The 26,128-nt window shown below is 35.6% G+C and overlaps 1 protein-coding gene across 2 annotated transcripts; it reads right to left on the bottom strand.

The window, feature by feature from the left end:
- Positions 1 to 1,498: 1,498 nt before the first annotated feature.
- On the bottom strand, positions 1,499 to 25,596 carry tm9sf4 (transmembrane 9 superfamily protein member 4). Of its 2 annotated transcripts, none has more exons than XM_056449225.1 (18): positions 25,522 to 25,596; positions 21,967 to 22,074; positions 18,370 to 18,469; positions 18,075 to 18,243; positions 16,883 to 17,027; positions 15,622 to 15,745; positions 14,660 to 14,778; positions 14,458 to 14,569; positions 13,119 to 13,189; positions 12,895 to 13,027; positions 11,207 to 11,288; positions 11,040 to 11,115; positions 10,865 to 10,948; positions 7,645 to 7,820; positions 5,346 to 5,409; positions 4,948 to 5,067; positions 4,255 to 4,344; positions 1,499 to 2,041 (listed from the first exon to the last, which is right to left on the bottom strand). In XM_056449225.1, exons 1-18 carry the CDS (start codon positions 25,552 to 25,554, stop codon positions 1,892 to 1,894), a joined length of 1,956 nt encoding a protein of 651 aa, XP_056305200.1. In that variant the 5' UTR covers positions 25,555 to 25,596; the 3' UTR covers positions 1,499 to 1,891. The 2 variants fall into 2 exon arrangements, with proteins under 2 accessions (XP_056305200.1, XP_056305202.1); XM_056449227.1 differs by having other exon boundaries at positions 21,967 to 22,071; positions 25,522 to 25,553.
- Between the last annotated feature and the right edge of the window lie 532 nt (positions 25,597 to 26,128).

The following is a 26,128-nucleotide window of genomic DNA, read 5'->3' as shown; positions in this document are numbered from 1 at the left end:
GAGCTGTGCACCGGAGGCTGGAGAACACTAAACATCCTTCGTGGAGAAGCTGCAGGTATGAGTGTCCCGAAAGATGAAGCTCACCCTTGCTTGAGGTCTTCTACTATAAAATCCACCCACATGATCGACCTGTCTGCCAGGTTGTCTAATTGCATTGCTGATTCACTGCTTTGATCTTGTAGTTCTCTCCTTTTCCATCTTAATCGACTGATGAGATCAAGGTTTTTGCAGTTTGATAGAAATTTCCCATGGCTGTCTGCACACACCCAATAATCTCACAATGGCTAATCAGGTTGATGGCATGAGTACAGGTTCAGGTGAGTCTCTGAGCTAAAACTAGTAGCCTCACAGCTTACCAAGCAGATGGATTTCTGAGGCGAATTAGAGTTTTTTTTGTACAAACAGTGCCATATTGGACTCTTTTGGGAAAACTGAGATCAACGTCAGGATACCATTACAAAATCACTTTCCAGAACCCTCTCATTCACTGCTCCATGGTGGTGGAATGAATGTTCCTGCCTGTTTGAGATTGTAAATTACCAAACAATGTTTTCAAAACAGTCAAATTGGACAATGAAATGTGCCGATTGAACAATGTTCTGAACACGTTTTAAATGTCAACATATTGGCACTTTTATTGTTTTATACATTATAAATGGACATTCTTAGTGGAGGAAGGGAAAGACTGGTTCATAAAGAAAAAAATAAACATGCTAAACCAAAGATCTGGGACAGCTCCACAAAAAGTGAGAGGAAAAAAACAAACAAACTGAAAAAGCACCAACATAAAGTACTGTATTTACACCAGAAACATACACAGACCGATGTCCCCAACGCAACAGGCAGAATAAAGTACGTCTGTAGAAAATATATTCTGTAGTTCTTGCATTTATTCATAACATCACCTGTGAACCCACTGACCCAGAAATATTATACTGCTGATCAATACATGTGAAGAAGAGGACAGATGAAAACAAGCCAAAGAGAAACAGACTGATCCAAAGATGGAAGCAGATTTTACTTGGGTGTTTGGGAGAATTTGAACCTAAATATTGTAGCTTGTGTTTTGTGGAACCAAAAACAAAACTACTGAACCATTTCGAAATAAACCATAAAAAGTACCATAAATCACAAGCTAATATTCTGCTACCTGCAGCGCACTGCGCAAATCTGTTGATGCTCTTGAAGTTCAGTAAATCCACTAACATACATCTCACACATTTGACCAGAAAAATGATTTGGGTAATATTATAAATTCTTACTATTGTTGTGTAGTAAAAAAAAGAATAGAGAAATGATACTGCATCATTAATAGTCTTTGAGGTCTAATGACCTATATGCAAATGGTAACTGTAGGAAATCTTACCTCATCAGGTCTTTACATCCAGTAATTTCAGCCCATGCCAGCCCAACATAATGACCACATATTCACTCACTCACTCGCACTCACACACTCAGGAAGCAAACAAGAACTCTGAATCAAAGACATGGGAACAAGTTGAAATCAAACATTATATTAAAAGGACACGGAGTTAATTTGTAAAATGATATAATATGCAACTACGTCTTCAAAAGCATGAGACCCAGCCCAAAAATCCAATCTCCCCACCCAAACAAACAAAAAGTCAAATCGACACACTTTGGCCCATGTCGTGTGTGCAAAAAGGATATACAGACATTAAAAATGGAACCGTTCATATTGTTTCTCTACATCTTTGCTGAGGCAGAGAGAGCAGGAGAGAAAGGTTTTGATAAGTGTACAAAACACATCTCTGTTCATTCCTCCAGTCCATAAGGGGGGGCGCTGCTGCACCTCACGCCAGCAATTCACACGCATCAGTGCTTGCTTCACAAAACAGAAAAAAAGGAAACAAAAACCGACAGACAGATCTCAGTCGATTTTGACTGCGGCGTAAATTTTCCGTATGAAGACATAAGCAGCGTAGAAGCCGATCGTTCCCGTTAGCAGCCAGAAAGACAAAACCATCAGGGCCGTGTAGCCAAAATACAGCAGAGAGGGGATGAACTCCACAATGTCCAGCTGAGAAAGAAAGAGACAACTATGTAAATGTTGAAATGGGACAAAACACTGAGGAAAGTGTATAATTAAACTAAAAATTGACTAGTCGCATGAATCTCAACTTTGGATTTGATGCAACTAGAAAACGTCAAACTGTTTTAAATGACATTTGGACAACTCTCGTATTTTGGGGTCTTGCATTTTGAAGTCAATGACAATGACATTAAAGAGTAACTTCTGTGCCAAAAAAAAAAGTTGGAGGGGAAACCCACACGACCACTGGTTTAGTAAATTAGCACTTGGAAAAACAGGTAATAAAACTGGTTTTCCCAGACAGCCTATAAATAAGCAGACCTCAATGTAAAGCAACAATATTTGTACAATTTTAGATAAATGTCTCCTGTTTAGATGCCATTTGACTAAATCTATATATATATATATATATATATATATATATATATATATATATATATATATATATATATATATATATATATATATATATATATATATATATATATATATATATATATATATATATATATATTAGGGGGTGATTAATGATTCGTACGGACCACAACCCATGGTTTGGAGCACACCTGGCCCAATGGATTAATATTTTTTTACTGGTAGATTAATCCTAAATTGGTAACGATCGCAAAGAGATCAACCCTCACATCATACAAATCACATGTATGAAAGCATTTAGGCTTTCCTGTAAAATATAATGATAATGGAAGAAGTTGGGGTAAATTATATGGGATGTGGTGAGTTTCATTAAAGGCGTTTTCTGTCACTACTTGTTTGTCCAGCATCGATGCATTCAGTGTAAGCTGCACGATTAATCATTAAAAGATCGGGATCTCAATACCCACACAACATAAATTATAACAGATGGTGATTTGCATATGTTTATTAATATTTTCCAATCGCTGCATTCAAATCTGCATTCGCTTTAGCCTTTGGAGTTAGTTATGAAGTTACAGTCGAATAACACAGATGTACTGGGAGAACAGTTTATAGTTTAAAAATAACCACTGATGCTTCTGGTAAAGATTAAAGTCATATCCATTTAACTTGATGCTCAACAATGAAAGTTGTAGGCAGCAATGACATTATTTAACCACTAGGTGGCGACAACCAGCCGTCAAAAATATGCTACTGAATAATTCTTCAAAAATGATCCATCTAGCACTGAAACGTTGAATAACCGAATCATTTATTGAAAATAAGACTAAAAATAAATATGAATTGTTCAAATTATGTTAGATGTAAACATTTAGCGTTATCAGCAACAGTAGTAGTAACAGTGAATTTTTCACAGAACTGAATATTTTACAATTCTTTTTTATTCAGCTGACTATTTCTTGATTTTATTTTTAATTAAATTCCTGTTTCTGAGTTTTGTTTGTTAAAACCAAAAGTGTCTAGCTGTACTGTTTTGTAATAAATGGAAAGCAAATTACATTTTTCTAATCCCCTTTTTGGCTGATCCGAAAAATGGTCTGATCTGTGACTAAAAAACCATAACATGAACCAAACCGGGAGATTTGTGATCCACTAATATACATGTACATTTACTTAAGCATGCATTAAATTAATTTGGAGTAACATAACAAAACATATGGAATCTCAGAGAAATGTTTTAACGTTAATAATAATTATTACTCTTTCTTTCAGGTCCAAAACAGGATTTCTGAATAAACGGTTACTAAAAAAAATTAATAACCTTGCACAATATATAAATTCTTACTATAACTGAATTGAGATTTTTGAATGGGATAGCCCATCTAATTTTCGAGGGGGTCCCCAGTGAGACATACATGAATTAAAATTGTCATCAAATATATTTGGACTTCTTAAAATCAAAAAAAAAAACATAGATGTAAGTAAATATGTGCGTTTTTATATATAAACAAGACAATTCAGATGAACATTGTCTGTTTAGCTCTGCTCCAGAAGATTACAGAAAATGTAAATAAGTCCCACAAAAATACACAAACACTTCATTATTCATGCTTAAACTGGTTATTTTATGGCAGTTGGTGTGTGTCTGTGTGTATAGATTGTGAGATTAGAAAACAGCAGACTTTGTGTACACTGCAAATGATCTATTTTATGATTCATGCCAGTTTGAGGCTATAATACATTTTAAAGTCTGTCAACCGAAAAAAAAAAACATAAGGTGTTGTTTATGAAATTAAACAAGTATACTGTAACACACTGAAGGTTACCTTGTTGACGAAATAGAAAATGGCATAGATCAGAACGTAGAAGGCAGATCCTCCAGACACAAGGAACGTCCTCCACCACCACCGGTAGTCCTGCGGGGGGAGGAGGCACATTGATTGACAGCTGTTCTGTTCAACATCGACTGTCAGTGAGCGAGTTTCTGATCAAGTTCTACCAGACCGAGTGAACTGGATCGCCATTTCAGGGATGATTTTGCATTCAAATGAAGTGACCTTTGTTTTTGTTATCGTAGCTCTAAAATTTGCTTTTTATCTTCTGAGTGTATGAGCGGACAGAGTGTCAAAGATTATGACGCTCAAACGATACAACAAGAATGCAAAGCAGCACTTTAAGCACACAAAAAAGGTCAAAAAGTTCTTGGAACAGCATGTAAGTAATGAGTTACAGAAATGTTACATTTACCAGTAACTAGTAATGAATGACTAGATATCAGTTACAAAATCCTAATTATCCATAAAATAGCTTGCTAAAATTGTATTATTGTTGGCCAAACCTCTACTGATTTGAAATCCAACAATCCAATCATCCCTAAACATCACCAAAGCAAAACGCTAGCTTGGAAAAAGAAAAAGCTTACATTTAGCCGATATATAATGCGCACATATCTAAGCAAATATTTACAGTTACAAATATGAAACCGATCAGTTCTCTTTTGTCTGTAATCATATACCCACCTCTGCACAGAGCTGAAAGTACACCATCACAATGCTGATTTGAGAGCAGGAAACCACAAGAATAATGAAGACGAGGAAGAGGAATCCAAACAGGTAATAAAACTGGTTTTCCCAGATAGCCTATAAATGAGCAGACCTCAATGTAAAGCATAATGTGTGTACAATTTTAGATAGAGTATGCAGTTATTATCCAAAAACCACAAACTCAGTTCCTAGGGGCCGCAGCTCTGCAGAGTTTAGCTTTAATCCTAATTAAACACACCTGATCAACCTAATTGAGTCCTACAGGCTGGTTCAGGTAAGTGTGTTGAAGCAGGATTGGAACTAAACTGTGCAGAGCTGCGGCTCTCCAGGAACTGGATTTGACACCTGTGCTATAAACATTTAGTTTAACTTACACTAAAAATGAAGAAGAGCTCAATGAACATGGCGCCAAATGGCAGGATTCCTGCCATGAGGATGCTAAATGGAGAAAACAAATAACATTAATATTGACAACTGCTATCATTTATGATTTACGATCATTTAAATTTCTGTCCAGACAGGTCATGTTTTGAACTTCCGATTGGTCTCACAGTCACGTGATGCGATTTTGCAGGTCAGAGTTCACCAAGCTTGAACTCTGTAATGCAGCGAACTGCGAAACCTGTCGTACAAGCTTGCGTTTCCAGTCTGTCACATTTGCATCAATAACTAAAAAAATATGGATTCCGCGACAGCACCTTTTTCCATTGAAGGCACTGAATGCAAAATGCCTCATGACAGGCACAAACTGTCGCAAAAAACTCCTGAAATTGGAGCCTGGGCACAAGCAGAAGGACTGCTTTATGGAGCCAGAGGCGGAGCTGCGGAATCAAGCTTACAACCAAACGCTTGTATGTCGAAACAACCACGCCCCCCAAACTTCTCATTTGACCGCCCATATCTGCACAATAACAAAGCCTCGCTAATATAAATGCAAGCACTTACAGTTTTTTTAAATAAATCCTATATTATTACACTTTTTTAAATGTGTGATGTAAGCTGTGTTAATAATTTAATAAAAACAATATATGTTGGACTGCAAAATAAGTGATCTTTCATACTCTCAAGTTAAGTTAGACTAAGCTATGAGCACAATTATCTATTATTTATCTTCATCTTGGGATCTAAAACTTACACATCATGGACAGCCATGCGAGAAAAATTGTGCATTTATATTAACAAAAAATACAGCAATATTTCTAAATATCAACAGGATATTTACAGATCCCTGCACTATATAAAATAGTCCTTATCAATTTGTACAATAAACTTTGCAGTATTAATCCATCAACTGATGTCTATCAGCTGCTGCAACATCGCTAGTATATTGTTTATTATTTTTTCTCCATTTCCTCCATTTTCCATTTTCATTTGGTTTATTGATGGCTTAATTATATCTGGCAAAGAGGAACTTACATTCATTTTAATGCTTATTACGAGTTTTCAAATAAAAAGCCAGCAGTAAATGATGTATATAAATAATATATGACAGTTTCAGTTCTTTTTGTTATACAAGATTCTGTTTCTAGAACTTAATATTTTTGAAAGAAGCAAATTCCTTAGATTAACTTGATAACATGCCAAAACTCAAAATGTCAGAGACCTTTAAACCAAGTTCAAATAACGTTACAGGAGATCGATCCTGACATATGTTAACATTAGTTTTGTCTTCCTGATTATTATTTCAGACCCATAAAGAGAATTACTACTAGATAACGATCACCTATTTTCGCTGACATGATAACGTTCACCAGCATACAAAAGCCCACATTTAACCGAATAAACAGTGATCCGTCAGATCCTGTAGGTCAGAAAGTATAGCTTACTGCTAAACTCATTTTATCATGGTAAAATAACACAAAAATCAAACATTGGTACTTCAATCCCCTTCCGAAGCTCTGACAGTCTGCTTAGAGAAGGCAATCATTCACAACGGTCCATCATAATGATACGTCCCGTCTTTATAGCATTAAATTACCAGCTAAAACATACTCTTTACAAAAATAAAGATCTGAACCGATATCAGCTTGATAACCAGTGCCTCTATTGACCAAAACCATGTACTGCAGCCAGGCCCCAGGGGGCCATCTAACGGCCGGGAGCGTCACTCAAAAGGAGGTGTGCGGCACACTTGATTCGCATGCGTATGAATGGAAGCCTATGGGGCGAAAAGTCCTGTGTGACTGCAGCTTTAGAAGGTATCAGGCTTATAAGCATTCTGTCAAAATGTGATACTGATGGGTGTCGATGTCAATTATAGTCAATTATGATTCTGCAAATTAATTGCTAATATTTGAAGCTGGTTTGTAGCATACTATGATAATAAATAATGCATAACATACTATATATATTGCAAGATACAAGTATTCAGCTTAAAGTGTATTTTAAAGGCTTAACTAGGTTAATAAGATTAACTAGACAGGTTTGGTAAATTATGCAAGTCATTGGACAACAGTGGTTTGTTTTGTAGTCAACCAAAAAAAATCTTAACAAAACCCAACCCTACCAAAATGACAAAATAAAGACCTGGCATACATCTTTACTTGTTTGAGAAGCCACTTTACTCAGATAGTCATAAAAAGAAAACTATCAGAACTTCAAACATGCAATTAAGAACGTTCAATTGGTAAATGTCAATTACATTCTAACAAACAAAATAATAAGATGACCTACCCAACAAACTTGTTCATGTACCAGCGCTGCTCAGGGACCTGTCTGGGGATCTGATTGGTGCGAACTGGATTGTCATACGGCTGCTTGCGAAAACCAAAATAGTAGCCCAGATACACAAGAGGCAACGAGATACCAAACCACATGCACAACAGAGCCAGCATCGTAGTGAAAGGAACCTGAGATGTGGGAAAATAAGAAATGGCAATCAGTGTACAAAAACATTCACTGTGGATAATAGAAAGCTTCATGATAAAGCGTGAAGAGCTCTTGTCTGAAATAAATGGCTGCTCTTCTAAGTACTACACAACTGTCAACTGTCAACCTATCAGTTGTGTGGTACTTTAGAAGAGCAGCCATTTATTTTAGACAACTTAGTTTTCCCAGTTGCTGAAACATGCTTGATGAAACCCGAATCCACTTGATCTTCATCATAATATTAGCACAGCAGAAGTCTTTTCTTGCAAATGCTTTAACACTTTTTATTTTTTTCACACATTTATAATGACTTTTATTAATACAGATCTCATAGAAGGACACAACGTCTACTTCAGTGGTTTCTAACCTGTTGTCATCAGACCTCCAGGGGGCCTTTGACAGTATTGCTGGGGAGCTGCCAGCGGTTACTAATATATATATATATATATATATATATATATATATATATATATATATATATATATATATATATATATATATATATATATATATATATATATATATATATATTAGTCATAATTTAATACATTATGACTACTGGGATGTTTAAGTGACAATACATAAAAAAATGAATTATTACTAGGCATTCACTAGCCTATTCGATTTGGTTTAATAACAATTCGCTAATTTAAAACATTTTATTGCAGAATACATGTCAATGTGCATTATGGTTTCCAATGTTGCTATAGTTACAATCAACAAGGTCACATTTCTATTTGCTCAAATCTAATACCGATCGCTCAGGAGAGGGACCAAATAAATAAAACAAAAAGAAAAAAACAAAAAAAAACAAGATGATTCAAATTGTTGGCAGTGTATTCAGTAAAGACAATTAATTGTCTTTTGTCTGAGTAAGTTACCAACCCACCACAAATGATGGGTTCATTTAAAAATTGCAGGGAGGCCAGGGAAACATTGTTTGATTTAGAGGGACATGGTATAAAAGGTTGTGAACCACTGCAAAAGTAAAACATTTATTTATAGCTGATAGAAAGTACTTGCATTATTATGAATACCTAATACACCTCGTTTGCACAGCTCTTCAATAAGCAATCAGTCCTCATTTATATACAGTTGAAGTCAGAATTATTAGCCCCCCTTTGATTTTTATTTATTTATTTTTTCATTTTTAAATGTATCCCAAATGATGTTTAACAGAGAAAGGACATTTTCACAGTATGTCTGATAATATTTTTTCTTCTAGGAAAAGTCTTATTTGTTTTATTTTGGCTAGAATGAAAGCAGTTTTTAATTAAAAAAAAAAAAAAAAAAAAAACATTTAAGGTCAAAATTATTAGCCCCTTTAAGCTATATTTTTTGATAGTCTACAGAACAAACCATCACTATACAAAAACTTGCCTAATTACCCTAACCTGCCTAGTTAACCTAAATAACCTAGTTAAGCCTTTAAATGTCACTTTAAGCTGTATAGAAGTGTCTTGAAAATAATCTAGTGAAATATTATTTACTGTCATCATGGCAAAGATAAAATAAATCAGTTATTAGAAATGAGCTATTAAAACTGTTATGTTGAGAAATGTGTTGAAAAAAAATCTTCTCTCCGTTAAACAGAAATTGGGGGAAAAACAAAACAGGAGGCTAATAATTCAGGGGGGTTAATAATTCTGACTTCAACTGTATACATATACACATAACAGTTCTGTCTGGTTCTCAAATCTGATTGGATGATAGCCGTGTGATATTCTGCAATAACAGCACTCATACAGCCTTCTCACCCTTGTGTATTACTCCGCCCACATAAAGTGACAGCAGATCAATAAACTCACTAAACAAAAAGTTTGACAAATATTGCTGCTGTTGGACAACATAATGTACTTTTGAGGCTTTTTTTTTAGGCGAGAATGTAGTTGTTTATCTATTTATTTAGTATCTATTTTAAATATTTGCAATTTTAGAGATACAGCGCATCGGCATCCATCAGTCTGTCATTAAGCAGAGCAAAGACAGTTGACGTTCCGCAACAAGATAGCGACAGAGACTGCATAATAAACCCTTGGAGGAGAAAAACTGCACAATTTCAAACTACAGCTGATCAAAACATTATAAAGCAGGTAAGTGACTTTCTAAGTCGATCTCTTTCTTTTGTATGCTGTAGCGTTGTATTTATACCATACTCTGGTAGTGTTTCTGGTATAGTGTTTGCTTTGCTTTGATTTTTTCAGGGTTAAATATTGTGATATCCCGATTGCAACAGAGTAATACTGGGAAATGTCTCTAGACTGATGGCATTTCATGTCGTTCAGCCTTATAATCTTAGTGTCAGCAAAATCACCCATTTTGTCATCACTTTAGACATTACGCTAGAGAATCATTCAAATATTAGCTCCATAGTCATTTTTGTGAAGTAGCAATGGTTTCTGCTGTTCTGACGTCAGCTGCAGATGTGAAGGAATGGTGGAAGAAAGTAGTTGTTCATGCAAAAGGGTTTTTAGACTCTATGTTTGAATTTCTTTTTTATATACATGATTATGCTGTCGAACTGCTCTATAAATACAATATCACATTTGTAGCAATGCGATATGGCTGTATATCATCACTGGTGGGACACTAAGGACACTAATGCACACCTCCCACCAGTGTGGATTTACAGCCATATCGCACTACTACTCATGTGATATTGCTCATATATATTTTGCAATACTTTTCATGTATGGATTTGGATGCGACTAACATTTCCATGTTTATTATGGACTGGTAGGACTGGTAGGTTGTCCATTGTGTAAAGACTAAGAGAAAAAAATTATTAATTTCACTGCAGGTTTGTGGTGTTCGTTTACAATATAATCATGTTTGTAATGTTTTTGAATGTTGGACCATTTTGCAAACAAAGCAAGTGATTTTGTCAATTCAAGCTTCAGTTTCAGTTTCCCGAGTTAACAAATGTGATATTCGAGTGGACAAAGAAGCAATTAAATAAAACTGTAACAAATACAGCCAAATGATTCCTTAAAAATACAACATAAACATGTGAATGGACACCTACTGCGCCAGAAGAGTGCTCTCCCCAGATGAAACAGTTCAAAACGAAACAGATGCCAAAGACGACAGCTGGGTAAAGTGTTGCTGTCTATAAGGACAAACATACACAATGTCTTAACACTTTCAAATCATTATCCTTTCAGCCTAAATGCAATAAATTGAAATGGAACAATCCTCACGCAGAAAGCCCCTTTCTTCCATCTGTGGCCTTTAAGAGTGCGGTAGAGTCTTCCGGCAAAATATCCTCCAAACAAACTGTAGGACCATATGATTGGATTGAGTGTGAAGAAATGAAATGCTTGAAAATCCTAAATCTAATTCAGCACATGATGTTTTGATCGTTTACCCCATGAACATGAAGAGGAAGCAGGCTGTCGTCATCAGAGCTCCGCGGCTGGATGGTGACAACATTCCTAGCATCGCCACAACTGCAAAACAAACCGTATGTTCAGCATGTTGAAAAGTTAAAGAACAAAATATTCCAATAAACAGACACTCAAGCAAGCGATATTTAGCACTTCATAAATGACAGGCAGAAGTGTGTGAAATGTATTGTCTTTGATAACACTGTTATTGTTTTGATGACGTATGAGCTGACATCGTCGATTATATCACTCACTTGGTAAAAAAAAAAAAAAACTATGAAAAAAATTCCAAACAAACCCAAAGCATATTTGTGGACCCAAGAGAAACAGTGTCATAATTATGATTGAATCCATTTTAGACCTAGTTTTTTGAGTCAATTACTCATTCATATAGGCTTCACTTTTTTTTTTTTTTGAGTTTGGCCCTCCTAACAACCAATATTTTTCCTTTTAAATCTTAAATCCGTGGGGTACACCAATCACATTTGTTGTTTACATGAAGACACTAAAAGTATTCTTATAAAAAAAACTCACAATTTGAAATCTGTTTTCAAAAGGTTTGTTTTCAGGCCCCCAAAACATGTTATCTGAATGGCCAAAGCAGACAAGTTTTGTGTTTAATAAAATAAAATAAAAAAAAAAACAATAAAAAAAAATTAAAGGGTCACGAAACACCAACACCACATTTTTTGAGTTGTTGACAGTCATATATGTGTCCCATGCTGCTAAAAATACTATTAGGACACATTTATTTCGCAAAAAAAAAGTGAAAATTGGTTGTTTTTGCGTTATTTCGAGCAAATTCGTTCTTCCGGTTTAAAACGAATTTTTGAAGCTGCTCATCTCCTTTTAAAAATGACACAGCTCCAGTTGGTATTGATTGTCCGGTCTCTACAGATTTGGTAAGTAAGCAATCAGTGGTCTTTGTTTTTTCATTCAGATGGCAAAGTTAGTTTGTATCATCAGCAGTACTCTTTCAGTTTTTAAAGACATATCTAAGTCAAAATGATTTCTAAGTTACTAAAGTTTACAGTACGTTAATATAAATACAATATTATGGGCTGAAAGAGCCGCTGTAAATGCTGCTCTCAGAGTGTAAACATGTAAACACCACAATCAAACTATTACCAGTATGTGGGATTTTCACCATATTTTGTGACAGGATAGTCTATACACACACAGCTTTCTGACACTACCTACAGAGTGGATCTAAGTTACAGAGAAATGCGGAGGGTTTTTTCTCCCATTCGCTGTGCGGTATCAAACATTCCATTAAAACTATACTTAGCAGTTCCTCAATGCAATAACTCGATTATCACGAGGGGCATGCATGAAATGTTCCTGAATGAAAGTGCCAAACTGTAGTTAAAGTCCACCATTTAATAATTTGGCAAATAATTTGATTACTTATGTCCATGTAAACACAGTCACTGTCTTTCTCCTCTGCGTCTGTGTGTTTGTTTTGCCTCTGTGAAAATCAGCACGTGCCCAAATGGAAACTCCCATTTTAATGCAAATTTTTATGCACCTTCCCTCTTTCCCTTCCTCAACACTCCCAACTAAACAGTGCTGGACACACCCACTTTCCTGACTTTTTTCAAACTAGAGGTGCGAAAACACCGTGCTGAGACAGGGGGGTTTCGAGGCCCTTTAAATAAACAATACTCACAGATAACAATAAGAACCATGGAGAACATCTGGATGCCAGAGCCCAACAGGGAACTAAGTATCATGGGATACTGAGGTGGGCGGAACACATCGCCATGAACGTTCTTCCATCCAGACTCCTCCATTGTGTCCTCCTATTAGCCAGACAGAGAAAGTACTGAGATAACATAACATAAAGGGATAAGTAGGAGAAGGTGAACAACCAATCAGAATGCAGCATCTTACAATGTCATCTTCTCTGTTGTAGTTGGCAATGTCCTTCCTCAGGGTCCTGATGATGATCATACTCAGAATGCCTGTACACAAACATCTGCTTAGATGCCAATACACTTTTGCAAAATAAAACTGCTTCCACCAGTAACGCCAGTATGTACTGCATTTTATGCATAAATAGTCACAACTGACTACGTCACAGTTGGTCAAAATGTTACTGTTAAACTAAAATGTTAATGTTAGGCTGCCGATAACCCCAAAATAGGATTAAATATAAACATTATAAACATGAGACTTGTTTCCATGTATGCATCTAAATAACAAGTTTATGATTGTGATTTTGTGTACATAAGCCTTAATAGGGCAGCAACTGTTTCTCAAGGGGAATCTGTAATTTAAAAAAAATCCTAACAGTTCCTCTGGGATTAAAAATCCTTTCAGATGAAAATAATATTTAAAAGTAGATTTCTGAGTTTGAAATCTTATGAACCCGAAACTATGCGTCTCAGATGATCCATATGATAACATAACATAACATGACATAACAACATGAGGTTCTCAAATATGGCCCACCTTCCAGGAGATTTCTTTTTAGCTCTAAGCCTGATCAAACTCACGCTAGATTCAAATGCATCGGCATCCACTTTTGGCTCAATCGTCATGACAGCAGACAATTTTTACATTGGTGGTGGTGAGAAAAACATATTCAATGACTTAGATGGCTATAAAATTTTTTTTTTTAAATTAACTACCACCACCTGCAACTTAAAATGGCAAAAAAATCCTTCGCAAGAAACGATCAGCCTCCAAATAGGACCATAGAAAACATTATGTTTATTTGTAACAAGATGTATATTTTACATCAAATAACTTTTAAAAATTATGTCATAAAAATGCAGAACGAATGTTTTAAACTGCAAAACTATCATTCAGAATAATACATCAGATATCAAGTCAAAAAATTGTTTGCTTGCCATGATCAAACGAGTGTTGACTTATATTTAAAGCAATAGATATTTATTTTTTAGCCAGGTGACTTTAGCCAAAAAAAACCCAAACAGTTTGATTTTTGGAAAAAATAAGTAGATATTGCGAATAATTGTGATCAGCTTTACTGATTAAGATTTGTTTGACATTAGTAGCCAGTGGATTGCCTTCAATATAAGCTGAGGCACAAGTTTTGACAGATTTTCATTCAAAACACTAAATTTTAGTCTCAAAGTATAGATAACATTAACATTTTTTTATATTTCAGATTATTAAGAATTTTTCAGCACTGAATAACTTGCTAAAACTTGATAATTATTGATATTTTCCAGAAAATACAGTACATGAAAATAATCATTAGTACCTGACAGGAAGAACACCACGACTACAGAATTGATGATAGAGAACCAATGGATCTGCACGTCACTCATGGTGAGGTACGTGTCCCAACGAGACGCCCATTTCACTTCACTCTCCTGCAAAAAAGAAGAGAGGCGCGTTAATGAAACCAAGCAGGAAAATGAGGCCCAAGTGGATGTCTTGATGGAGGAGAAGTTGTGTCTCACCTGCCAATGCACGGAGTATGTGAAGAGAATGTTGTTTTCTTTGGATGGGTCGATCTCCTGAGGAACAGGGGCAACTGTTTCGGGTAATGTGCATGTGCCTCGCTCATCTGCTTTTATATCTACAACACATGACAGAAGAAGTAAGATGATAGTAAGTAAAAATAAAAAATTAACAGTGTCATAAGGTTTAATATATATTTAAATATACTCAAAATGATAAATATAAAAAAGTACACTGTAAAACGCAATTACCTGACTTTAGTTTTAAAAACTGAGTAAATCAATTGCTTAACAATTCCAAAATTAATGAACTGTGCTATAAATTAAAATTGCAATTAAAAATGTAATCAATTTAAGAGTTTCGACTTACACTGAGCTTAACTAATCATTTCATTATATAATGTATTAAAACAAACATACAAAATGAATTGAATCATTATTCCAGGCTGCATTTTTATGATCAAAAATACAGGAAATTGTATTTTGCCATGGTTTCAACTTAAAATAATAATAATGAAACAGAAAAGTTAATAACATCCATAATTCCCAGGCTAAATTTCACATAAACATTATTATGTTGAAAAAAAAAATGAACTGGTAAATACTGTATTGCAGGAACAATATATAAACACATTTTTTGACAAATTGAAAAATATTTTGTATGAGGAAAATAGTTTACTGTAATTAGAGAATTTAAAAAAAAGTAATTTATTTAAAGCAAAATGTAATCAATTCTATTCATAAACACAAAAATAATTAAATGCAGAAAAATAAATAAAAAATAGAAGTGCATTTATGAAAAATATACATCAAAAAATATAAAAGTGGCTTCACTTCAGGTCTGAGCAGCAGAAGGTTAAAAAATGTTACAACTGAACAGATAACAGAATTCTTGTTAACCTATAGAGATTTTTCCATCTTTTGTTTTCATTTTAAATTTCACAGCATTTCTAGTGACTTACCCTCTATTTTAACGCTTTTCGGCATAACCTCGAAACGTACAACTCTGTAATTGTGTTCCTCAGCGTCCTCCAACTTTTCTTTGTGGAAGTACAGGATGAATGACAGATGGTTGTGCAAATAGAACTGCAAAGATTGCACAATTAGCAAGTGTCTACCAATCATGCAATACAAACAATAACATCAAATACTACATTATGTATTGAAGCCACATATTTTCATACCATAGATATATACACTAGATATCACATACGGACCCCGAGCCTACGTCAATAGCCCCGCCACATTTGTACAGTGCTCCCAGGACAAATGTCATTCAGCTGCACTAGTCAAGACAGTGTGTCAACGTTAAGATGCTGGACTTTAACGCTGTGTACGTGTGTAGTAACGAGCAAACAAAAAAACAAAGCACAAAGGCAGAACATTTCATAGGTAAGATTTCGTTTTTTACGTTTTTGTATGTTATGAACTTTTGTGCTAAACAAGTAGCGTTATTGATGATTAATACAGTCTCTTACTGCATTCCCCATAAGACAAAGTAGCACCAACTTGCACTTAATACTAAGCTTATGCTAGTTTTGTGGAATAAAATAAGCTAAGAATGTAAATGAAATATGACAACGAGATGCCGCGGTGCCAGAAACTTGTATTATTGTTGGCTAAGTGAACGAGTCGTTCATAACGGAGATTCATTCACAAACGAATCACTCCCTCTGTTAGAATAAGAAGTGAAAGCAGGATAAGGGGTGTGTTTCAAGACACGGATTAGATCAAATTTAACAGGGAGGGCGGATAGTACAGTTCCATGCACACAAACACTCGTTCTTTGGCAGGAATGTCCATGCGGTCACTTATCCATCAATACAGAAAAGTGATGAAAAATTATAATTTTCGTAATTTAAAAAAATATTTGCATAATGACCACCGGGAAAACTCCCGATCATGGATACATGCATATGTGTGTATTTTTCTGGCTCTGGGTGGCCACAGTCCTCCACTGCACCTTGGTCTTGCATTCATTTCAATGGAGTGCTACCCTATATGAAAATGGTGGCTCTACTGACGCATTCCTTCCAATAGGCAACAACAGGGTAGACGACATCTAATGTAAATATCCATGTTTCCATTCTAGATGAAAAGGCACAGTTTTAGGCTATCGAATCAATACTTTTAAACAAATAATCGACTATAAGAGGTTGAGAGCATACAGAAAGCTAGCTGTTCAATGTCTACTTCTCTAGACTGGCATAAATCGATGCTAACCTTGTTGTTTTCAGTGAAGCCGAGCCGGTAGCCATGCTCAAACTGAATATCCTTCAACGAGTCCTTCTTCTGTTCTTCATCTATTGCCTCCTCTTTGTTTGGGTAGAGCTCCAGTCGTGTGGCCACAGGGAGATTATCTGCAATGCTGTGCATATGTATAACTTGTTAATCAAAGCATGATACAAACTATAAATCAAAACTACACATATGATGTTGAGATTTGTATTCATTTGGGATGCAACGATTAACCGATCCCACTATTAACAACACTTTAATTCGTCATGGTTAACTAATCGTAAAGGCTTCTCAACACCACGTTTCTGCACGGAACAAAACTGCTGCAACTAAAAGTTACGCCAACTGTGCGCTAGTTTAAAGTTCTGAGCTTGTACACAGGGGCTAATACACACGCACACTGGATTAACTGTGGCTGAGACTTTTAACTAAGGGCAATTCACACATTTTTTGCACACGCAAGTTTGTCATTTCTTTTTTTGCACACATATTGGAAATGACGTGCATGCGGTGCGCACGTGGCATGACACACTCATGCTTTCCAGGTGCACCTAGTTGAAAGATTGGTGCGAGCGCACAGCGAGTAACATCACAAGAACTGACTGTTCAGCTTCATATTTTGTATAGAATATACCTATTTCTAAAAAATATAAAATGAAAATTCCAAATAAGTTCATAATACAGTCGATTAAAAAGTCAGGGTTCATACACATTTAAACTACTAAAATCCCATGATTTTTAAAAACACTTAAGTAAATTTTCATGACCTAATGTTGTGTCTTATATTAATGTCTACATATGCATGGTAAAAAACAATACATGTTAAAATCTATTACGTAGGTTTTATATTGCAAAACACGCAACAATCTATTTAGTTTCAATTTATATTTATTTATTCATTCATTCATTTTCTTTACAGCTCAGTCCATTTATTAATCTGGGGTCACCACAGCTGAATGAACGCAGTTTTACGCAGCGGATGTCCCTCACTGGGAAACATCCATACATAAATAATCAGCTAATATGTAGCTTTGATTTACATTAGACAAATACAATTTTGTTTTATTTATTTTTAATTTTATTTATTTCATCAATCATTGTTCACAAAATAGTACGAACTAATGCACTATACTGGATGTATTGAAAGACAGGTTTTACTATTTGATGAAGAACTCACAGGTGGATGTAGTACTCTTCCTGGATGCGCTCTGCTAGCAGTTTGCTCTCCTCCACTGAGAGTTTGATGGGACTTTCAGGTTTTTTACACAACACCTCACACTTCTTGTCCAGATTCATAAAAACAGTGTACAGTGTGTTTACGATCCGATCTCCTCGCAACACCTCACCTGGACACATATCATCATTATTATTATTTTTATTAAACTCTTCAGTACTACATCAACAAATACTTACTGTCTTTATGTAGATATTTCAAAACACTTCAGATATATGACTGCAATGAAACAACTTACCAAGGTTTTCTGCCTTGTAGACAACATTTTCAGGCTTACAGAAGGGAAGCGAATAGTACTCGTAGGGCAGCTGGGTTCTGGAACTGGTCAATTTCACAGCCTGGCAATTAAATATAGGTAAACACTATAAATACCACAGCACAAATTTAGAAACCTGTTTGAAGATCATTTTGGTACTTGTGGAAAGATAATAATTGACTGCATTCTTAAAAGTTTTATGGTTAATGCGCTGACAATGTGCGTAGTCATAATAACACATTAACCTGGTTTCCTTTGTCATTGTACAGCAAAACCTGATCAACAAAGCTAGAATTTCGTATAACTCTGACTCGCATATAAACACCATAAACTGCATTCTGACAGCTTACTAAAATCCAAACGTGCACATGATTTGTGCGATATGGGTGTCGCTTTGTTAGAGGGCAACTTTGCGTAATTTTGTTGCAGATTGAATCGGTTTTTGATGTAATCAAGAGTGCAGATGATTCAGTTAATTGTTTATAAATCCAATTTTAAGTGGCCATTTCCCAGATTATGTTTTGGAAAAAAATGTATGTGTTTGCTTTATACAACAAGTGTTTTTGGAACTGAAAACAGGTAACAAAATGGAAGTTTTTGAAAATTTTGTCGTGTCCATGTAAAAACCCAGAAATTAGAATCTTTAAAAATGATGTGGTCATTCACATGTAGGGATGCAATGATTAACCGGTTTCACTATTAACTGCACTTTATTTCGTCACGGTTAATCGTTAAGGCTTCCCAACACTGTGTTTCTGCACAGAACAAAACTGTTGCAACTAAACTAAGTTATGCCAACTGTGTGCTTGTTTAAAGTTCCCAGCTTATACACCAAGGCAAATACCCATGCACGCAGGATTAAAGACTGATTTTAACTATGGATGAGGCTATAAACTTAGGGCTGTTCACGTATTCTGTCTTTTGTACGTACAAGTTCGCTATTGCCAATGAAGGCACGTGGTTTGCGCAGACATATTGGCAGCAACGTGCATTTTATTTATTCTGTAATTAAAAGTGCTGCGAGCGCACTGTGAGGCACATGACAAGAACTGACCGGTCGGCTTCATACTTTATATACACATTTTTAATCCAAAGAGAAAGAAAACTATTTTGTAGTATAGTTTATCAAAAGTGCCTTTCAGACAGAGATTCAACAGCCTTTGACTAAATTTGTTCTCTTTAAAAGGGAAATACTTAGCTAATGTCACTTAACCTAGCAACTGTGCCAACATGCTTTAAAACCACCTCTATTGTGCCAGTGCCCAAACACTCCAGCCCAACATGCCTGAATGACTACCGCCCTGTAGCACTCACACCCATCATCATGAAGTGCTTCGAGCAGTTGGTCCTGGCACATCTGAAAGACTCTCTGCCATCCACACTGGACCCACATCAGTTTGCCTACCGTGGCAACAGGAGCACAGAAGATGCCGTCTCCATAGCACTGCACTCTGTACTCACACACCTGGACAATAAAAACACTTATGCACGAATGCTGTTTGTTGACTTCAGCTCAGCATTCAACACTGTCATACCCTCTAAGTTACTGATCAAACTCAGAGACCTGGATATCGACACGTCTCTCTGCAACTGGGTTATGGACTTTCTGACTAACAGACCTCAGAATGTTAGATCAGGCCACATCTGTTCCACCACTATCACACTCAACACTGGTGTACCACAGGGCTGCGTGCTGAGCCCCTTCCTCTACTCCCTTTTTACCATCGACTGTAGGCCTGTAAACAGATCCAACACCATCATCAAATTTGCAGATGACACCACAGTGATTGGTCTAATCAGCAATAATGATGAGACTGCCTACAGGGAGGAGATACAGCATCTGGCCACCTGGTGCACCAACAATAATCTGCTCCTTAACACCAACAAGACCAAGGAGCTCATTGTGGACTTCAGAAAGGGACGAACAGGCTCACATGATCCCATCCACATTAATGGGATGGCCGTTGAGCCGGTCTCATCCTTCAAGTTCCTGGGGACCCACATCTCAAAGGACCTTTCCTGGATCACCAACACCTCCAGCCTGGTCAAGAAGGCTCACCAGCGCCTATTCTTCTTGAGGCAACTAAAGAAGAACCAGCTTTCATCAGCTGTCTTGGTGAACTTCTACCGCTGCACAATAGAAAGCATCCTGACGAACTGCGTCACGGTCTGGTATGGAAGCTGCTCTGTTGCTGAGCGTAAGGCACTGCAGCGGGTGGTGAAAACTGCCCAACGCATCACAGGGACTATACTGCTAGCCATAGAGGATATCCAAAAGAAACACTGTCTGCGCCGAGCACGCAGTATTCTTAAGGACACCTCTCATCCTGCTCACAGAATGTTTTCTCTCCTGTCTTCCGGCAGGCGCTTCAGGCTCCCCCGGACAAAAACCAGCAGACTGAGGAACAGCTTTTTCCCCAGAGCTGTCTCCCTTTTAAACTCTGCCCCTCACTGACTCTTTTTCACTGACTTTTTCACTTATTTTTAAGTCTGAAGAGAAATGGGCTATTGTTTGTTTTTTTATTTTGTGCGGTATCATTTAGTTACTGAGCAGCAATAAATAACATTTGAAAATATAAGTTTTCATGTGATTTTCTAAACAAGTAGTGTTTTGAAATTGATGAATACATAATAATTGTGATAACTGTGAAATCGTGATTATTCCTCAGACTATAACTGTACAACCAAAATCTATAATCGTTGCATCCCTATTCACGTGCATAGTACATGTTTAGGGCGGTGTAGATTTAGGGCAAGAGAGAACAAACACACAACAATGGAGTATGTGGTAGTGTTTTTGTTGCTTGAGTGTCTGCTAATGTAGATCAACAAAGTGTGGGTTTAATTCACATTACAATTAAAAGCAGAGACGCATCATACTAGGGCTAAAACATTGCTAAACAATCCCAGAAATCACAACAAAAAACAATTTTTTTTTTAATTGCAAGGGAAAATTTCCATTTATGGCTTCATCACTGCAGTGTAAACGTACTACAAATAAATCAGCCATTTTGATTGAATCATTCAATAAAAGGTTGTTAAAACGCGGTTAATTCCACAGATCCCAAAAATGAAAGTCCTTGGAAAATCAGATTCTTGTTTGACACAGAAAATTTTTTTAGATACAGTTGTAGAAACTTTAAACAGAAGGGAATGAACCTGTGCAAGCTTTCCATTGACATTTTAAATATACTATGCTTTTTTATATATTTTTATAATAAATTGATCACTTTAATGAGTATAGATGGATCACCACCATTCTTGCACATATTGTATATTTGCGTTGCTACATTAATGATCACTGTGTAAATGGATAAAATAGGTTATTTCTATGAAGTATTTTGTTTTCTTCAATAAATTGAAGTAAACATTCTAATTGTCTCAAAGTCTGTCAAAGCAAGAGGTGTCTGTGGTCAATAACAAGTGGTCAATACATAAGTAAATGGGTCCACATAGGACCAAAGTATAAAACCTGCACATAGCAATGAACCAATAATGTGTCTGGGTGTAATTAAGTGTTGGAGTGAAATAGGCAAATTTGCAAAACAAATTTGAAAAACAAAGACTCTGAGGCCTCACCTTTATTTCAACAGGGCTGTTCTGGTGGAAATTCATGGGCGCAACCCCTGGTACATAAAAGGGTGCTACATAAGGCAGCGTGGACACCAATAACAGTGCCCACATCTCCTGTAAAGGCAGAAAACACAAACACAGAAACATTCCTGTAGTTAACCAAATATATTATCACACAACAGCACACTGACAGTCTCACACACGAATAAAATCCTAACTGTTAAGCACTGAACAATGATTGAAGTTTTTATGTGTACACAAGGTTCCACATGGAGCACAGAAAATTTGGACAAAGAACGAATTTGTCAGAATAGCAAGAAGTTCAAATTCAAAGTAGACATTAATTCAAGCATATGTTAGGTTATCAGAACAGTAAGTGCATACTGTCAGCATACACTGAACAGGGTCATTGATTTAGATATAAAAGAAACAGCAGAGAGGAAAACCAACGTCTTGAAGATGGCAAAAACAACAGATGCTCACACACACAAACGATATGAGAGGCGATCAAAAGATATCTGCAAGCCTCTCACTCCCACCCCCCCCTGTCCTGCACTCACATGTCACTTTAACATTCCAGACCAAAGCCCAATTATGTCATTTACAATGCAACTTTCTGTTTTGAAGATAAAAGGAACAAATCTATTTCACTAATAGTGTGTCTAACTGATTTAACAGTAGTGCCTCAGCAGTTTTCACTTTATTTTAGCAGATTATTATGCAAGTAGCTGACAAATGATACATTTACACTGATTGGACTTGATGCTGCTCATTTTTGGGGGGGTTTACACTGTGTACTTTTTATTTTTTATATCACCTTTTTGATCTTCCATGTAAGCCATATGATGGGATGTAAACACTGCAGATCACAACTTGACATCTTTAAAAATTCTTCATTTCATCCATGCACCTTTCAGTATCATTATTTTGCTGTTTCTAATTTGAGCCAGTGCAGGCCTGCACAGTCAATCTAATTTGAAAACAGAATCGATTCAGAATCGCTAGAGATAGAATTGCAATGGAACCATTTATCTTTTTTTACTCCCACCCATACGTTTTTCTTCATTCTGTGAAAATGAGTTAAAACATGACATCTAGATTCACATAAATCTTGGATGACCTCAGGATGTGTAAATTATCAGAAAATTCTCACATTCTGGTTGAACTATTGCTCTGAGGAGACTGACTAGGTCCTACAGTTGAAGTCAGAATTATTACCCCCGTTTATTTTTTCCCCCCAATTTCTGTTTAATGGAGAGAAGATATTTTCAACACATTTCTAAACAAAATAGTTTTAATAACTCATTTTTAATAACTGATGTATTTTATCTTTGCCATGATGACAGTAAATAATTAGGTTAACTAGGCTTATTAGGGTAATTAAGCAATTAATTGCATAATGATGGTTTGTTCTGTAGACTATCAAAAAAAAAAATATATAGCTTAAAGGGGCTAATAATTTTGACCTTAAAATGGTTTTTAAAAAATTGAAAACTGCTTTTATTCTAGCTAAAACAAAACAAGACGTTTCCAGAAGAAAAAATATTATCAGACATACTGTCAAATTTCCTTGCTGTTAAACATCCATTGGGAAATATATATATATATATATATATATATAAAAAATAATAACTAAAAAATAAAAAAATCAAAGGGGGGCTAATAATTCTGACTTAAACTGTATGTCACCAAATGGTATTCTGTCATTTCACTGGAGCACTACGTTACAACAAATAGGGAAATAAACTAAAAAAATTTACACTTTACTTGAAGGGGTGTTCATAATATGAAAGCTTTCTAATCATGATGGATGTCAAGACTGTGAATGAGATTTTATGCTAGCTTTTTGACAACTGTTATTAAGTCCCATTTGCTCAGTTATGACATTTGGCATAATGGCATTTGACAATGGCATAAATGTCATTACTTGTTATGACAACTTGACAAACAAGTTCATCTCATCCAGTCTTCATCTTTGTTATGAACTTCACATTACCAAGACAATGTGACTTGTAATAAATCTGTCATAAACATGAATGTCTTGAGGCCATTTATTAGTGTCATAAATATTATTCTGATCTCGTTTTCAGAGAAATAAACTAAATTTGTCATTAAAAGCTCTCAATAATAGCGACATTACTCTGTCAAATAATTTTGAACAGTATCACCATCAATATTTAATGACAAATTCAGCTTGTACCACTGCAGTTGAGGTAAAAAAAAAAACTATATATTGATGATGCTGTTATGAAATTCATGACATTTATAATGGCTTCATGACAATCATGTTTATGACAGATTTATGACGAGTTTTGTTGTCTTGGCAATGCCAAGTTGTCAAGACGAAGACAAAAACAGGTAATGTTGTATTTGGTTGTCAAGCTGTCATAACAAACAATCTTTGCATTAAAAATGTCATAACTGAGTGAATTAAACTTAATGACAGTTGTTATAAGCATGTATAAAATCTCATTCACATGAATGACAAGGTTTAATGACAGTGTTATTATCACCCTGTTAAGTAAAGTGTTACCAAAGAATTATTTAAGAAATTAAAATCGTATAGAAAAATCGAACAATTAAAGGGACAGTTCACTCAAAACTGAAAATAACGTCATTATTTTTTCAGCCTTTACTTGTTGCAAACCTGTTTGAGTTTCTTGCATTTGTTGAACACTTTCACCGCATTTGTTTTTCCTACCATTGCTGTCAATGGTTACTGGGATTCAGCTTTCTTCAAAATATATTTTTGGTGTTTAATAGACTAAAGAAACCCATAAAGGTTCGGAACCAGTTGAGGGTGGCAAATTTTTATTTGTATTTTTGGGTGAACTTAACTATCCCCAAATAAATTTGTAACACTGGTTTATTTACTTTATCAGTTCCAGAGCAACAGGGGAGATAACGTGCAGTTTCGTGTAGGGGTCCTGATCAACCAGTCGAGGTCATTTCGCAATAAAGACCCCTTATTTCTTACAAACTGACATAGACACCATGCATATTCTTTATAATAAGTCGTAACTGAATTCAACTGTCCACAAGTACCAATAAACACAATTACAAACACTGTCTACCGGCAAAAGCAACGCGTATTAATAAATTACGAAGAAAATCGAGGCAAAAACTGTGATTTAATCACTTTATTAATTTGATCACATCACAACTCACAATTGCTTTGATTGCGAGGGGCACTGAATGCTAAAGCAACAAAACGCATTAGCCTGACAAACAGAGCAGATTCATTCTTCGTCATGTGATGCTGTTTACCATCAAACACAACCGCTTATTTTAAAGTTAAGAGACCTGTCAGGTTCATATTGTTTAGTTTCTTATTGGATCCGTGCAATATGCCTTAGCAAACACTCGGTAATTAGCTGCCTGCTAAGTATTCAGGCTTAACCGGCTGTTTTTAAATCGGCATCTACTATGAGGAAATAACAAATTACTGCATTTAGCACATTCACTAGCACAGCGTGCGTTACATTAAATGATCCCTTATCACGAGGAATGAAACGTTTGATCAGATGGGGAAACAGAAGAGACTTTAGCATCGGTACTCACCATCGCCGCCGCCATCTTGAATACACGTGTCATTGCAGACGTCACAGGAAGGATGTCAATGCGTCATAATTCCGCTGTCATTTCACTTTCAAAGCTCACAAGGAAGTCCAACCTTAAGAATATTGACACAGCAGGGAGGTAACAGCTCGTTTGTGCATAAGATTTTATTCCCTATGTTATTCCCTCGTTATTCCCTTATATGTTGCTCATGTTTCATTTGATTGTCTTTAGAAGTTAAAGAAACTAAATTTCCTGCCACATGAATGCAAGTTGTGTTAATTCTGATAACCATTCATAATGTGTAAGGCTCAGGGAAAAGTCACAGCAAGAGTGTAAAATATTTGCACAAATGTTTGTCTTTGTGAGTGAACAACATATGTTCTAAAAATAAGAATTGTGTATGTCAATACTGTTATGCTAACCAATATAAACAGGTATATTTACTTCTCTGGTCCTCTAAAACTACCACTTTCTAATTTATTTTCTATTCTAGATTTATTGAATTAAATTTTTTAAAAACATTATAAAAACATTTTATATATTTTGTTTTTGATCTTCTGACACTAATAATTAACAATTAAAATTTTATATTTTATTTTTTTCTTTT

This window comes from Danio aesculapii, chromosome 23, assembly GCF_903798145.1.
Source record: "Danio aesculapii chromosome 23, fDanAes4.1, whole genome shotgun sequence".
NCBI lineage: Eukaryota > Metazoa > Chordata > Actinopteri > Cypriniformes > Danionidae > Danio > Danio aesculapii.
The sequence above is the reverse complement of the archived record's forward strand: the minus strand, read 5'-3'. Positions and strand labels throughout refer to the sequence as shown.